This window comes from Carassius auratus, unplaced genomic scaffold (genome assembly GCF_003368295.1).
Source record: "Carassius auratus strain Wakin unplaced genomic scaffold, ASM336829v1 scaf_tig00002951, whole genome shotgun sequence".
Taxonomy (NCBI): Eukaryota; Metazoa; Chordata; class Actinopteri; order Cypriniformes; family Cyprinidae; genus Carassius; species Carassius auratus.
This window is the reverse complement of record NW_020523497.1, coordinates 82,048-100,452: the sequence shown is the minus strand read 5'-3', so window position 1 is coordinate 100,452 and position 18,405 is coordinate 82,048. Positions and strand designations below refer to the sequence as shown.

Here is an 18,405-nt window from a genome sequence, read left to right as displayed (position 1 = left end):
TATTTCTGCTAAGTCGTGAGATTCTGAGTCAGCCGGTGAAGACTCTAGTGGCTCTTTCCATGAAACATTAACGAGTTCCTGGGGTTAAAGGGATGCCTCGAAATCACTGCTGATTGCAGCTTGTGTGTATATGAGTGTGCAATCGCATCTATGTGTGCGTATACGAACATTATGGACAGAAATTAATATACGCCATTGATAGAAAAACATAAGGGGGTGGGCATAAGTGTGAACATACAGATAAATCCACATGCTGCATTGGGTTGTGAGATGTTTTAGCATCCTGATCATTGTGCACACACACACAGTCTGACTGCAGGACACAGGGTTATTAATCTACACTGCCTCTGCCACCCACTGCCCTGCGCTCCTCCAGGGCGACTGTTGATGACACGTACAGATCATGACGCCCACGAGCCAATCACAGATCTCATCCTCAGTGCTTCACAAACCTGCTGCAGTCGGCACTGCCCACTCCACACACTCCACACACTCCACACACACTCCACATTCACACGTGTTTCTTCTCTAGAGTACATAAAACACAACCTGATGGCAAGATTTGTATCTCCTGCCAAATAGAGAGCCTGCAGCTGAAGTTAAAGGTGAATGTATTCTTAAATAGAAATACTGTAAGTTGTAGTTTTTTTGTTTAGGTTTTTTATCCAGACCCAATTTAAAAACCTCGTAACACAATTTTTCAAATGTATCTATTAAGATTTGTATTATATACATACATATATATATATATATATATATATATATATATATATATATATATATATATATATATATATATATATATATATATATATATATATAAAATGTATATGTATGTATGTATATGTCATCAAAATGCCTGTAGTCCCATGCTCATAATAAGGAAAAATATCTCAAATCATAAATTATTAGGATTAAAAATATTAAACTTAACATTTTAGGGTTTATTTAAAAAAGAAAAGAAAAAAAAATAGTATTTCATATTTTAAATACCCTTTGTGTCAACTCAACTGAACTTTATGCATTTTTGTAATTTAATTTTCATTTTCATTTTGCACCAAACGTTGCACAAATGTATTGGAAATACATTTTTACATATTGGAACAGAACTGTATTGTCATTTTACATATTGCATTGTCATTTTGCACATTACATCCCAAATTGAATATTGCTACCCATATGCTTCCATAGAACTTTTCCATGTCATCTCAAAAATGTATGATAATTATTAACAATAATAGCCCTACCAGATATTTTTCAGAATATGTGGTTTTGTGCGCTCATTTTAAATATGTACATTTGTGAACTGAGAACTGTCGTGCAGGGAAGATTTTTTTGCAAATAACAAACTAAATTTTAGGCTGTCCCTCACACTTCAGAAGATTTGCAAAACAAAACAAAAACCACAAAACAGTTTTTTCAAATGTATAAATCAAGCTTTTTTTGTCAAATATTTTTGAAAACTTATATACATAATATACATATAGCAGTGCACTGATATCAGATCAGCATAAAATGTCACCTCTAGACGTCTAGTAGTGCATTAAGTGAGCAACTTTTGGTCCATTACTTTTAGTGCATGATAGAAATATGCAAAAGTGTGTGACACAGCACTAGAAACTAGATGTGGGACTTGCACAAATAATAAAAACGAATAAATAAAGAAGCGATTACTGCTGCAGGGAGTTAATTAACTGCTTATTTTTGTTTGATAGGAGAATAATATGCTGTAATGTTTACCTTGATGCTGCCACTGCTGCACTGGATAATTATCACCTGTGTCTAGTGGCCACTAGGGCCTCAGCACCTATTAATGCCAAAAAAATACAAATAAATAACACAATACTACAATTAAAGGCACTGCTATTAAACATTAAACTGGGCTGGTATATAGCGGGTGGTAAATTGGTCCGCTTTTACCTTTAATTGCCTCAGAAATTATGAGGAGGGTTTATATTAATGTTTTATTTTTTTACGTAATGTAGAGGAAATGAGGAGCAATGAGGGATAATGTTATGGCCCAATTTGTCGGTTTTGTCGGCACATTTATGCCGAAGAGAGACATCGTCATACTGAGTCTCCTCATAATGTCTGTGGAGTTCTGCAGATAACCACAAAAAAACATCTCTCTCCCATGTTTCATGTCACATCAGAAACCATATCCCAATTTGCATACTAGATTAGAAATGTATCTCAAATTAAAGAAAATGTAGAGATCCTGGATGATTTCGGTAGAAAATTTTGATACGTTTGCATCCAATGCTTTATCATACCCACAACCACTTGAAATGTAGGGAAGTGCCAGGAATATACAGGAAAATACCGGAAAAGTGCTAGTTTTTGAACCTGAGAGTAAATTGGTTGAAAAGTATTAAAATTGTGCAGTATATTGTGAAATATATTTAAATAAACTTCTAAGTAATCTTCCTGGTCTCTGCTTTAATACTTAAAATCATATTTATTTCATATATTAAGGACATTTTCAAAAGAACTGATTTCATTCGAAAATAATGTTTTAAAGTTGTTCTCCCATTTTCCCATAGCTGAGGTTTGACATGGCATTTACAGCTGATTTATCTGTGTTAGTGAACATTTTGTGTTTATTGTAGACAGCCTCGAGCCGTCGTGACGCGTCATCTGTTCATGGTGTTACATTAAATCTTTCTTTCTGTTCCTCCTTTCTTTTGTCCACCCAGCTCCTCTGCCTGTCCTCTGGGTACGGCCGTCAGTGCCCTCATTCCCACGCTGTGTGTGTGTATCATCTCTTCTCTGCTCCAATAATGGCAGAACTCCACATCAGCATCTGCCTTCATTAAAAGTAATCACAGAGTCTCGCTCATATTGGGCTCACTCACAGACCCACATGAGCTGACTCAGGATCAGGGAGACCCCTCGACCCCAGGCAGTCCTGTTCACTGGTCAATAAATAAGAACTAGCACACACTGTAGAGCTTAAGATAAACGTGTTTGTTGCTTCTCGTGTCACGCTTGGTTAATGCACAGTCTCAAGAACGACACTTAAAGATTCAGTGAATAAGGGAGACCAATTCAAACCAATAATTCATTGATTTTGTTAATAGTAGTAGTTTAGATTTACGTAAACCAGGGGTCTTCAAGCTTTTTTTACACCATGGACCGGTTCTTGCTTACATATATGTAAGCAAGAAGAAAAGAGTTTCATATCTACAGTATACACATTTTTCCCAGAACGTTCTTGCGACCCGTTAGCAATTCTTCCATGGCCTGGTAGTGGGTCGCAACCCCCGTGGTTAGGGACCTCTGACTTAAACCATTTGTATCCATCAAAATTAATAGTATTTTTTTAAATCTTCCATTCACACTCGTAAAAATATTCCAACGTTCAAAAATCGTTAATGGAATAGAACCTCAAAAATGTCTGGTATTTTTTAAAACTGATTCCATAGATGGATTATGAAACATTAATATCCAGTCGTGATTCTGTTAAAACTTGATATGTTTCTCCAAATCAAAGTCTTTTCTTTGAAATGACTCTAAACTGATTTGATCAATAGTTAAGGTTCATCTGAGCCATTCGTATCCAGCCCCACTTCGGGAGGAAACTCTGGTTGGTGGAAACTAACACATAACCTAGATTTAGTTGAATCAGTCCTCCAGTGGGTTTCACACAAACAGTGGGGTCATGAGGCGTAAATCTCAGCATTCATTTGGGCTTTTATTTACAACTTCCATCGCGCCCCATTTCTCTCTCTCTTTCTCACGTCGTGGGTGAAAAGCAGCAGAGTCCAGTTTCGCCCGCCGGCCATATGCCTTTGTCAGGCGTTCAACTCATCCCTTGTTCCAACCATTCGGAAATTCCAAAGGTGAATTAAATACAGTATACCGCCCCCATCTCCCTCTGCCCTCCCTTCTTCTACCTTTTTGTCCATTCTCGGTTTACTGAAATCAGACAGTAATATTTACTCTTCAGTGAATCAGTGGAGATGCTCTGCCTGTTTTTTCCCTTCATGTCCTGTGCACAAATCTGATACTTTTTCCTGAGACGCTCAGTCAAAGCAAAGAAAAGACACCATTCCTTTCTCTTTTTTACCCTCGTTTCGTCTGAAAAGGAGAAATGCAATAATGCGTCCGGTGCATGAAACGGAGGGAGTGCTTGACTGACCCTCTTTGTAGAAAACATGATCTCTCCAGGCTTGTTCTCACAGGCATGTTATGTGTGCGGTTTATTTTGCTGTTTTGTTTCTATTTCTTTCTCAACCTTGTTTTAGTTTTAGTTTATAATTACAGCAGTAATTAATTAAAAGTTTTATTTATAATAATAATTAATATTATTATCATTATTATTAGAATCCACCTTTGCGTATTTCTACTAACTAAAGCCATTTTAGCCTTGGAATGAACCAAAAACATGGGACAATGACATGTAACCCAATTCAAGGCTGTAATCTCAGGTGCAATTGCCTCCATGTTTTTTACCTGGGTCTTTAACGTTTCATTACCGTGGTAAAGACAGACAAAGTTAAACGCAGTGAAACCGAGAGCCTCTTGATGCTGAAAAGCATCCATTGATGTAACGTTCACTGACTCTGAGATCAAAAGCAACTCCTCTGGATCAATTTTTCCTTCGCTTCGGAATCTACCTTTTCTCATACCACTCTTTAATTAAATGGGACATTGTTGTCTAGGTATGAAAAAGGACCAATTCAGGCACGTCACAGCAGAGGAATCCAGACTGGCCTGTACCTGACCCCCCTCGAGACTACAAAAGCCGTCGTCCAGGCCTTCGGCTCACCTCCTCACTTCCAAACCAGGTGAACCATTAGTGACCGAGATGGACCTGTCAGATCTTGAGAACGAGGGAGAATGGGGCGAGGAAAGGAGGATAGATGTGTTCCCCCTCCTCGGGACGTGCCCAAGCACCCTCCATTCATGCGGCAGGGGGGTGATACCTTGAGTGTTCAAAGCAGGAGTCTGAGGCAGAGAGACTTGTAGATCTGAAGGGCCATATGAAAGGCAAACAATAAGCAATCTGTTTGTCCACCCCTGCAAAACAGCACTCGCCTTTCATCCGCCGGCTCCCATTTCCGCGGGTCGCGACTTTCCTCAAACATCAATTACTGTTACGTACGCCGTTTGATCTCGGGGCTTCTCCTTGACATAGTATCAGGAGACGGGAGGGACTTATAGTGTGTGTGTGCTGAGACAATGCACCAATTGTGAGTGCTTTTTTCCTCTATTTTTCTACTCGTTGTATTCTGTATAAACGATCGTGTTTAGTTTGCACAGTTTATTTGGACCCCTCAGGAAATTATCTGATGCTTCTCCGCCACTTTAGTACTCGTACATTTTCCAGAAACAGAACTCTGAAGGACCCTTCTATGAAATGTTACCACAAACCGATAAAACCACGGTTTGCTTTATTTGTCTGTAGTTTGTCATTACATGTAGTACCATGTTTAAATATTAAATATTTAGAACATTCATTATGTTTTGGATCATTTAATTATGCTTTCAGTAACCAATAATAATTAATATTAAATTATAAAATGTATAATTATATTATTATGTTTATATATAAATATATATAATATTCTGCATTAATAAATTTAATTAATATTCTTATTAATTAATGTTCTTATTAATATTGTTATTGCTTGTTAGCAATAACAATAATAACTGTAAAATACAAATGTTATAAATATCAGTGATTAATATTGGTAATATTACTTTTGAATTAATAAAGCTAATAAAAATTGCTTTAAATAATATTGCTAAAAATAGTAATAATAGTATAAGCTTTGTTTACAGTTAAATATTGATAATATTATAAATTGTGTAGCAATAATAATAATAATAATAATAATAATAATTATAATAGTAGTTTTAACTAATAAGCTAATATTTTACTATAAACTTTACAAATGTAAGTTCTTTTGCAAAAATGGTATGTATGTGTGTGTGTATATATATATATATATATATATATATATATATATATATATATATATATATATATGTATGTGTGTGTGTGTGTTATCAATTACTTGTTACTTAGCAGTAAGTACTGATATTTAATTTAAAAACATTTTTGCCACTTTTGCCTGGCATTAATCTAGAAAAATACTTGCCGTTATCTCCCACTCCAGTCCAGCATATACACAACTTGTATTTTTTGAAGAATGAATAATTTGCTAGTTTATTTGGCTTGTCGGCTGTCACAGAAAGCAAAACCAGTGTCGTTGTTAATTTTCAGCCGTAAGCGCTGTTCATTTTCGCACGGCCCTATGGGAGAAGAAGTGCCCTCTGCTTCCAAATCCATGCAGAGCGTGTGAAAGTGAGGATAAAGGAATTTTCTTTGGCCTTCTTTTCTGCGCTAGTTCACGTATTCCGTTGGAGGCAAAATTTTTAATGAATTAGATCAAGGTGACATCCATTGTCTGAACCTGGGGAAAAAGACACAGGACGTGGGCCATCACTTCCTCCCAACCTGATTTGTGGGGAAATTTCAAGAGCGGAGTGTGAGAAGGCATGGCATCGTCACTTAATGAAATACTTAATGTGTCCCTCCGTTGTTTAATTGAATTAATTAGGGGCCTAATTGGGCTGAGTGATGATGGCTTCCAGGGCTGAGGAGCCCTCGATGAGAGGAGGGTTGAGTCGGGAAGCGTGTGTGAGACAGTGAGTAACACTGGGAAATCCTCGTGGGACACACACACACTTACACACACTAGCACAGGACCACGAGTAGATCCCTCCCTCCTCTTCCAGAGGGCCACATTCTGCCGGTGGGCGGCAGTCTCGACCAGTACTAATTAGGGAAATGCAAAACTATGCATTTTCAATATCTGTGACTTTTTGTGTTTTATCAACACACTAGGGTAGAAAGTGATGAAGTCATATCAGAGAGCTTTCTTTTGACAACCTCTGTTCACATGAGATGCATGTTAATACCAGGCGAGCGATTTGTGTCGGTTGTTCATTTGAGATCAGATCTCCTCAGACGGGTGTTACACCAGGTGTAAAAGTGAACAGATACAGTACACTTACCTCTGTATGTGTGTGTGTGCTGTACAGGTCTGACGGCAGCAGCCATGGCTGAAGCTATGAAACTCCAGAAGATGAAACTGATGGCCATGAGCAGCATTCACGGAGCAGGAAGCCAGAACGGGACCGAGTCAGAGAACGAGGAGCTGAACTCCAGTGCAGGTCAGAGTCACACACATACAAAGACACTCAAACTTTTGATTGAAAAAGTATGATATATAAATATAAAAATGTCATACTCTATATATAAATTATATTTAAAAATGTTGTAAAATAGAAAACTGTTATTTAAAATTTTGATAAAATTTCAGAATATTACTAGTTCATTTAAATAAATGAATTAAATGTAAAAAAATATTTAGAGACAAAAAAAAAATTGTTATTAAGATTTACAAACCCCAAGTTTGTAGTAGTGTGGGTTGTGTATACTTTATAAACTGCAAAAACCACAATTAATAAAGTAAAAAAAAAAGAAAAAGAGTTACCTAAACAAGTCAGGAGGAATTCAAATCTTATTCTGTTACGGCTCTACACATATGTACCGGCCACAAACACAGTCAAATTTCCTTGTGGTTAACATGTGGAGAAGATGCTGTATCTTACGCTGTGAGAGTAAATTTATTTGATCACATCTTATAATTACCATAAACTTGTTAACACTTTACACTTACCACTGAGAAACGTCCTGCTCCAGTCGTGCTTGCGAATCAGTCTCTTGTCGATCAGCCAGTTCAACCATTTCATCATCAGACTCCGGCTCGAATTGGTGAGGCACAATTGATACCATATTTTCTATGTATCAACAAGTCTCCACAGGGCTGTCATTCTGTCATGGCAATGAGCGTTTCGTTTCTGATACGCACTGTACACGGTAGACCAATCCAGAGCCAATCTCTATGGGTCTAGTGTGAAGATAAACATTAAAAATTCCTTATTTTTTAATCCCCATTAAACCAAAATCATTCTCATTAGACATGCGCTTTGATTATCATGGCGTCATATTGCTCAGGCCCCGCCCACAACTCCGCCCTGAGTGAGCTGCACACAGTCCACAATGTTTATCTTCACACTAGAGCATTTAAAAGAATTCAAGTCAGAAATGTCTTCTTATTAAAGCTATAGAAGTTATTCAGTTAAGAGCAGTGAGTGATTTTCTGTTTTTATTCATATTTACAGCGTAGACAGCAGTATAGGTACTGCATATTACATTGCTGTCACTTAATACACAGAACTAATATAAACATGCAATTTCATTATTAGCTGTTTACCTTAACAGACATAACCGACGGTTTCTGTAATGTGTTTTTAACATAACCTTTTGTGTATTTGACAGTTTAAGCACAATAAGACATGAAAGAGAACTTAGTTTAGGACTCACATGCCATGTGAAAGCTGCTTTCTGTGCACCCAGAAAATGCTTTATCATAAGTTTGATCTTATGTGGCTTTAAAACACATAATTTAAGCACAATATACAGGATAATCAATCAACAGATGTTTGTTGGCAGAGTATTTGAGGTAAGAGCTGTAAAGGCACATATTCTGGAAAAGAGGGCAGGGAGCAGCAGCAGCTCATTTGCATTTAAAGATATTGGCACGAAAACAGTGTGTTTTCACTTTTCTAGTTTGTAGATTTGCTATGTTCTCACGTTTGAGTTATTGCACCTGCCCACAGTTCAGTAGAATCACTTGTGAGCTCCTCACCTGGTAATCAAACACATCAAATCCACTGCAACAACCAAACACATTTCTGATCTGCAGGGCTACACAGCCTTTAGCTTTGACCAGTTTATGACTCACTAGCTTTGAATCACTTACCAGTGCAGGCTATAGATATTCACAATATAAAAATGAAGAGCAATGTTAGGAAGTGTTCAACAGTCTAATCACCTCAACACACACGCGCACACAGGCACGTGACCTGAGGTAATGGGTTCTTGCCCACGCAACCCTCTCTTTTCTGCTGAGCTTTATTGAGGCTAATGACGTCTTTAATGTTCCCCACCTGACTGTGCATTTAGATTGTTATGTTACCATCACTGAACACACAAACACACACACGCAAAGTAAAATGTCATTCTTTATTATCACAGTCAACTACTGCGAGCACAGACCAAAATGCCATCCGTTGTTATTGCAAAGACCAATAATGCTTACATACACGTACAACACACAAATATGTGAACAGAAACACAGAGCGTGTGTGAATATGTAGAAGGAGACATTAACACCAGCAATTCACTCCTTGTATCAGTGTGCAACCGGTTTAAATTTGCAGTTAAATTTGTTTAAGGATAAAGCAAAAAAAAAGAGGGGGAAAACGGGACATAAAACAGGCATATAAACTACTGGGCAGAAGTTTGTAATTACAATTTTTTATCGTTTTTGACAGAAGTCTCTTCTGCTCACCGGGGCTACATTTCTTTGATAAAAATACAGTAATGCTGTGAAATATTTTTTACAATTTAAGATAACGTTTCTATTATTATATTGTAAAAGTCTTCAGTGTCACATAATCCTTTAGAAATTAATAACGTTCTGTTATAAGTCATTTATAAATTATTAGTTAATGATGAACTAATCATTAACAAAACATGACTATACATTTATAAATGATTAATAAGTCATAAGTTAACATTTTAGTAATGTTTTATTAATTCAGTTATAAGTCACTTATAAGTTATTAGTTAATTATGAACAAATCATTTACAAAACATGACTATATGTTCATAAATGATTAATAAGTGGTATGCCAACGATTTACAAATGTGTTCTAAGTTATCTTAAAAAAAGTTTTGTAAATGATTTGTTCATCATTAACTAATAACTTATAAGTGACTTATAACTGAATTAATAAAACGTTACTAAAATGTTAACTTATGACTTAATAATCATTTATGAAAGTATAGTTATGTTTTGTAAATGATTAGTTCATCATTAACTAATAATTTATAAATAATTTATAACAGAACGTTATTATAAAGTGTTACCTAATATTTCACAATATTACTGTTTGACTATTTTTTTTTTATATATATATAAAAATAAATTTAGCCTTGGTGAGAAGAAGAATTTTAATAACTATCAAATGCAAACGACCTACAAAATGTCTTTAGGACAAGCATGTGTGTCAGCTGTTTAGATATATATATATTATTTTTATTTATTTTTTTATGTAGTTTAAGTCATGTCAAAATCAAATGATGTGCAGCCACAAGTGTTATCGCCATTCGCTCATTCATTCTATTGGAATCAGTGACAGTTCAAGGGCAAGCTTTACCAAAATCCTGCTCTTACAGTAGATCAACACTTGAGACTGAATACAAATCACCTTTGAATTTGGTCCATTCATTTGGAGAGAAACAGAGTGTGTGTGTAGTGACAGAAAGATGATGGCGAGAGAATAGAGAGCAGGAGAGAGAAGGAAGAGCCAGTGCCAGGGGTGGAGAGAAGACGTCTGTCTCGCACTCAATCACACATCCTCTAATGTACTCTGGCTGCCGATAGAGCTAATCTTGATGATTAGAGAGATAGAGATGGAGAGAACTGCATCAATGGAAACTGAGAATCACACAGAATCAAATTTCAGTCCTGTTTGCGGATGTAAGCGTGCTGAGTGAACAACCGTCCCAGGCCGTGAAACACAGTAAGCACAGACCCAGCACTATAGGCATGTGTTTGTGGGGTCAGATCTGATAGGGCTAGATCAAATCTTTGGCTTTCAAATCAGGGTGAATTGCAACCAGTTTCGTCCATACTGTCGCATGTTAAAGAAATAAAAGGTAGACTTGTACCAGAAAGTTAATATTTGGCTCTCATTATCTTAAGCCATTTAATTCAGTGTGACAAACATACTTTTATTCATTCGTTTTCAGTTGAGAGTGGTGCAGGAGCTGTGTGCAGCTTTTGGATAAAATTTGTGTTTGTGGTCTACTGAAATATTTGAACTTTTGCAACTAGATGTGTACGTTATGGATAATTATCTCAGATATTGTATAATTATTATACAGTTATTTACAATGATTAGCCCTGGAAAAACTACTATGTTTTTCTTTTTCTTTGGCAGTCATTCACTTTGTGATGATATATTCATACATAGATTCATTCATTATTCATTCATTTTATCATAGTGGGTAACAGGTAACAGCTGCTTCACAAATAATTTGAAAGTTCCATGCGAATGTGACAATCTAGCTGACAGTGGCCATTTTCTCAATATTGGTTCTTACCCGATCTACATCATCATCAAATGCGGAAGTTCAATTTCAGTACTCAATAATGCAGATACCAAGAATCTATGAAATTACCCAGATTTACCCAAGATGCACTAAATCGGAAAGGACAACAATCCAGGACTGGTTGCTCAAAGAGCTCATAAACAATCATTCAATTTTATACAGCCCTACCATAAATGTGTCCTCCAAGCCTAAAGAGATGAACCAAAAATAGCTAAATTTCAACATGAGGCCTTTAATAAACAAATATGCATAAGACAGAACTTTGTGTATGACAGGCATTCAAACAGATGTGTGTGCGGACTCCGAGGGCCAGTGCTGTTATTTTTAATTGGATACTCCAAGACAAAGGGGTTCTTGGGTACTTTGAGGAACCAAAGAAAAATTTGGGTGTTGGACCGGACTTTTTAAGTTCTCAAAATCCAGCCATACCAACTAAAGTACATTGGATTGGTCTTTGGTGCGCATTGTTTGGAGTCGAGAAGGTGGGGGAGTATGGAGCCAGAAGAATCTCAATAAAGATAAAAGCACACACTACATTCACATTTGCACACACAGGATCCATACATGCACACACATAATTCATAAATACACACACAGGATACACAAATGCACACAAAATTCACAAATGCACACACAAAATTTAAAAAGCACAGAAGATTCACAAATGCACTCAAGATTCACAAATGCACAGGACAAGATTCAGAAATGTATTTCTGATGCACACACACATATATCTTGATTTACAAACTGCTTGCGGTCTGTGAACTTCACTGCATTTGTGTGTGAATTTTGAGACTCCCTTGACTTGACTCAACACACAAATGCCTTTTTTTAAACAGGGAATGATCTGCAACCAATCAGATATCTCCCTTGTTTTAGCCAATCACAAGAATGCACCCCACGTGGGGGATTGTTTACTTATAAGCCAATCAGCGAACAACTCACTTTCCTCAGCGAACGACTCACTTACCTCACACAGCCGGCGACTCACTTTGCGCAGCCAGCGACCCACTTTGCGCAGCGAACGACTCACATTCCTCACGAGTCACGCAGCGAACGACTCACTTTCCTCACTAGTCACGCAGCGAACGACTCACTTTCCTCACCCAGCGAGCGACTCACTTTCCTCACGAGTCACGCAGCGAGCGACTCACTTTCCTCAGCGAACGATTCACTTTCCTCAGGAGTCACGCAGCGAACGACTCACTTTCCTCCATAGACATATAAATAACTATTTATATGTCTATGCTTTCCTCACCCAGCGAGCGACTCACTTTCCTCAGCGAACGATTCCTCAAGCAGCGAAGTTGAGCGAACGATTCACTTTCCTCACGCAGCGATCAACTCACTTTCCTAAGCGAACGACAGCCGCAGACCCACTTTTCGAAGCCAGAGAGCCACTTTCCTCTCGAAGCGGACCACTGACTCTCTCTTCATGTAGGGACTGAATATTATAATTAAAGTGACTTCTATATTGCATCCAAAAGAATATTTAGATATATTTAAATATTCAAAAGGTTTAAACATTTTTTTTTTACTTTCATTAAAATATTTAAATAAAATGAAACAATTGCCTATTGCAAATTTATGAATCCATGGTTAACTTTTTTTCTGCAGTCACTGGGCTATATGTATTGAGACATTTTTTTTATTTATATTTTGTAAAAAATAATAAAAAATAAACTTGAATTGTAATCTAAACATCTGTATTTTCATACAATTTAATACAATTGCTGTGTGAACACGTTCATGTGATTGGCTTATAAGTAAACAATCCCCCCACATGGGGTGCATTCTTGTGATTGGCTAAAAGAAGGCAGATATCTGATTGGTTGCTGATCATTCCCTGTTTAAAAAAAAATGCAGTGAAGTTCACAGACCGCAAGCAGTTTGTAAATCAAGATATATGTGTGTGTGCATCAGAAATACATTTCTGAATCTTGTCCTGTGCATTTGTGAATCTTGTCCTGTGCATTTGTGAATCTTGAGTGCATTTGTAAAGGTTGTTTGCATTTCTGAATTGTGTGTGTATTTCTGATTTTTGTGTGCATTTCTGAATTTTGTATGCATTTGTGAATCTTCTGTGCTTTTTAAATTTTGTGTGTTAAATTTTGTGTGTGCATTTGTGAATTTTGTGTGCATTTGTGTATCCTGTGTGTGTATTTATGAATCATGTGTGTGCATCTATGAATCCTGTGTGTGCATATGTGACTGTAGTGTGTGCATTTATCTTTATTGAGACTCTTCTGGCTCCATAGGGGAGGGGGGGTCTTGGATTCTGATCTAAAAAAAAAAACACCTTCTGAAGCAGTCCGACAACTTTAACCTCTTTCTCTTTGGCTCACTCTCTCTCTTTCTCTCTCTCTCTTGGCTGCCAAGACACTGCTTGCTCAATGTCCCGATGGCACTATCTCCTGTCCCTATTTACATTCCCGGAAGATGTGTTTTTGGACCCCTTCCCTCTCACTCTTAGTGGTGAGTCTTTCGCTTTTTTTGAAGGAGAACTTCAAAAGGGAAACGGCTAATCTGTGCTTTTCCTCCACTGTGTGGATCGTGCCACAAAAAGCCTGAGCTATCTGCAGCAGGCAGTCGACACAGATAGACTTGATTTCAATCTCCCCCCTCACTCGGTCCGTTCAAACGTTAACTTCACTCTCACCACTAGAGCACAAGAATACAGCACGGAATAAAAAAAAAAAACAGCGTGTATGACAGGGGCCAAAGAGATTTGATGAAGTATTTGGCATGGAAAAAGACGGTCTGCCTTTCCCACCCCCGAGTTTATCCAGTAGCACAAAGCATGCCGGAGTTTGTTCAGTGACTGTGACCAGTGCCCAGTTTCGGTGTTAGGCAGAGAACAATGTTTGCGCTAATATGGTTGGAGCAAAACTAGAGGGTGAAGTGAGTTAATATATTTATTAAATATAAATACAGCTCTGAAAACCCCTGTTAACAAGAAAAAAGACGGTGAGAGAGAGAGAGAGAGAGAGAGAGAGAGAAAAAGAAAAAAAGAGTAACATGTGTTTCTTGTCCGAACGGCGGTAGAAGAATGAGAAAACGAAAAGGGACTCATTGGTCTAATGGGGAGCTGTCAGGGTGAATCACTGTCACAAATGACATCCGAAAAGAACTGATATATATTTTTTGTAGGGCGACTGACAAGTTAAAAGAGAAATCCCATGCATTATTTAAACAGGCTTGGGAATCTGTCAGCCATGTGATTTGCCGCGTTAGCAGAAAACAGGTGTGTGCTGGAGAGAGAGAGAGAGAGAGAGAGGGAGAAAGAGAGAGGGAGAAAGAGAGAGGGAGAGAGCTCGCACATGCAGAGATTGCGGGACTCAGAGTTGTGTATGTTGCAAATCTTTAACTACCAAAGCGGTCAGCACTTTTATTTCTTCTTTTCTTTGTCTCTCACCTATTATTTCATTTTGCATCACACTTTCAAGAGCTTTTCTGTCATCAGAGAGCAACTGTCACTCTTATTAAATCAGATTGGATTGTCCTAGTGTTGCCACTGAGGACCGCCTTACTCGCTCATCTCTTTCTCTCTTTTGTATTCTCTTGTAGCACTGGCTAAACATACTAGCGTACTTGACAAGTCCCGAACAAGTGTAATAATTGAAATTGGTAAAATGACCTGGATATTTCTTGAAAGTTTCTTTTGTGAGATTCACCATAAGCCAGTTTCCCCATTCCTACCTAGAATCCCGCTGTAACCCGGAGACACCTTTCCCTTCTCAGCTCCCATAAATGGCATCATCTGATCTCAGCAAACCCTTTGTTTTATGTAAAATATTGAGCATGTCAAGAGCAAGAGGGATCAGTGTTGTTCTTGTGGCTGAGGTGGGGGAATATCAGTTTCCTGTATCACTCTAGTAGCTCTGTCAGAGTTGAGCTCACCTGGGTACAGGGTCAGGGTTTTGTTAGGAAAAGAAGGATTTTGGTGGAAATGGATGCTTGTACTGACTGTAGATGTGATTTCATGTTCGGTTTCAAACGGACACTTGCATACGGTTGGATTCTGAGGAACTTACAATGGATCGTCTGTGGTTTGATAATGACTTGCGGTAGCCATGCATCTTATAGGATTGTATTTTGTTAAAGAGAATAATGTATAAATAGTGTATAATGAAATTGCCATGTTGCAGGCCAGACTCGAAACTCATTTCTTTCACATGAGCACAGTGGCTTAAAGGGAATCAAAGGTGTAGGTGACTTTTTTTCTTCAGTAGAACACCAACTGAGATTGTTAACTCAAACCATTGCAGTCTGTCAGTCATATAATGTAATGGGAATCATGGCTTTTAGAAGTCAAAAACCAAACCAAACCACAATGTCTGACCTGTCCTAAACGAATCTGTGTCTTCTTCTTCAGCCGGCATGTGATGCATCTTCATCTTCTTCATGCTTAATGCCGGATCACAGACTTATAAGCGCATTACCGCCACCTATCTCTCAAATGGACCATTATCACTCCTAATTAAGATTGTAGATAGACTGTAAATGGCAGGGCTTGAAAAAAAAAAAAATTCAATTGGTTCACTCCGAGCAGAATCGATATTTTAAAGTTTCTGTTCTGCGTTCCTCTGATACTATTACCGTTCCGAAACTGGTTCGGGTGAAAGAAATACCGGTTAATAACGTTATTTTTTAAAACAATATTATTTGCCTAATAATATAATAATAATAATAAAGTATTGCATTTTCTTTACTCAAAAAGAAAAGTAAAAAATAGAGATCTAAAGTTTAATCACAGTCAATAGGCTACAGCGTCATCATCTCTAGATTTTGGCCAAATGTAAGCTACTAAAAAAAAAAAAAAAAAAAAAAAAAAAATCTATCAACACTTTAAAGACATTTAAAAATGTTTGCTTCATTGTTAAAAGAAAAAATACATTATAAGATTGCGTTTTGAGAGTAAAAAAAAAAAATAGCCCTATTACTTCCAAAATAATAAAGGCTAAAATGCCTGTAGTCTTAAAGCAAAATGTTTAAAAACATTATAAAAACAGTTATTAGTTTAGGCTATAAAAACGTCAATCCAAAAGCAAATTAATCTAAAGGCGAAGCTGATGCCTACCTCTCTCTTTCGGCACGAATCCATATGTTTCCATGTTCCCGACGTATCTGGATGCTAAAATGTTATTTAATATAAAGAATATAGAATAATAGTAAATGTATAATAAGTAAGCTGTATATGCATCTGAAAGGTGGACTCCAAATTTCATTCTAAGGATTAATTTGAGGTTAATAGCAAATGAAAACTGTTCAGCTTCCAGGAAATTTACTCCATAACAAAATAATTTAAATTAACAGTATTTAGAAAAGACCAAGAATTAAAAATATAAGAAGCTATAGCAATATTAACGACAAACTAAAACTAATTAAGTCTAAAACGAAACCATCGGGTCTCATTCGACACAAAATCAAAGTTTGCATATTCGTGATGTATTTGAATTACAAATTAATTAAATTATTTATTATAGCCTAATGTTTGTAAACATTTTGTGTCTGCATTGTCTATTTCTGAATGAAATAAAAAAATTTATCTCTAAAAAAGTTGCCTATGATGAGTTCACAGCTGAGCAGACATTTCACTCGCTGGCTTCAGCGTCATATTTGCGTATGCCAGAGTCTACTGGAATTCGTGATTGGATGACAGAAAATTTCAAATATTAAATGGAACGATAAAATAACGTTATTAACTGGTTATCAGCCATTACAATTTTTGATTCTGTTTGGAACTATAAAATTAGATTTTGTTTCTGGTTCTGTTCCTGTCAAAATTTCGTTTGTATCCGGTTTTCGTTTTCGTTCCTTGAACCGGTTCGGAGCCCTGGTAAATGGTCAATTTGAAGGATAGTTGGTGGTAATGCACCTATAAAGCAAGAAGAAGAAGAAGATGCAAATGCAGGTAAAATACGATATATATACTATTCAGTTTCTTGCACAGACCAATCGTTTTGTGTCTTTACACATCAGTGTATCGTCATGAGCCACAGGTTTTAATTTGGTTTTGTTTATGTATTTTTTTATGACTCTCAAAGCTGTGATTCCCATCTACTGATATTATATGACTGACAAACTGCAACGATTTCAGTTAAAAATCTCTGGTTGTGTTCTACTGAAGAAACAAAGTCACCTACATCTTGGATGCCCTTGGGGGTAAACAGGTAAACATCAAATTTTCATTTTTAGGTGAACTAACCCTTTAATGCATCTGGAGTAACCAGCAGCTGGTCCTTGAATTAGTCCAGTTTATTTCATATAAATATAGATTCAACATCAAACACATTTGAATGCATATTTAATGGAATTATATTTATATTTTTTAGGAACATAATGGTAAAGATTTAATGAAATGAAATCCGTAAAATTTCTGTCCTTTTGTAGTTACAATATATGAAGTGACTATGAAGACAGAATTACTTATTACTCTTCTGCCTAAACACATCTCGTGCTTTTAATATAATTTGTACTTATGTAATTAACTAGGTGAAGAACCTATTTCAGTCTTTCAATTAGTTTTTTTTCTCTCTCTTCCACTTACTTTATCTGCTCTAAAAGTCCTTTTCATCTTTAAAAAAAACTTCATTTTTGCATATTCCAAAGGCTACTGTATGTTATAGTTTGACCTTTGATACACAAAATAATCAATCACAATATATTCATATTTGACTTGTAGATACATTTTACCTGAGTTATAAGTTCAGGCAGGTCAGAGTAGGTCATTAATCAACTATTATCCTATATAACTTCTTGTATGCAAGGTGCCATTCATAAGTCAGAAGTCTACATTGCCACACGTGGCCAGAATTTTAAAATCAGTAAACTGAAAGGTGGCAATACAGTTTAACATGATCATATTATCATGTTTTGTTACTTTGATATTTTATTTTAATATGATTTTGAGGTAAATGTGATTTTACAAATTATTATCCATACATTAACATTTTAGGTTATCTGTACATCTTTAATTGTCTGCTTTGTCTGATTGTTGTATTAGTCTCTTTCACCTGCCATGCTGACTTTCTCCCCCAATCTGTGTCCTCTGACGGAAATATTTGCCCGGATCCAGTCATCCAAAATTAATGTTCCATAAATCACCATCCCCACAGGGACAGGAGCTGCTCGCTGACCATTGC

The 18,405-nt window shown here is 36.7% G+C and overlaps 1 protein-coding gene across 4 annotated transcripts in view; it reads left to right on the top strand.

Annotated features, from left to right (window-relative positions):
* Positions 1-18,405, top strand: part of LOC113070059 (dachshund homolog 2-like) — a 159,617-nt gene that overhangs the window by 99,818 nt on the left and 41,394 nt on the right. For all 4 annotated transcript variants that reach the window (XM_026243219.1, XM_026243218.1, XM_026243221.1 and 1 more), the window contains exon 3: positions 7,054-7,185. In XM_026243219.1, the coding sequence (XP_026099004.1) occupies positions 7,054-7,185 (132 nt within the window). The remainder of the gene's footprint in view (positions 1-7,053; positions 7,186-18,405) is intronic.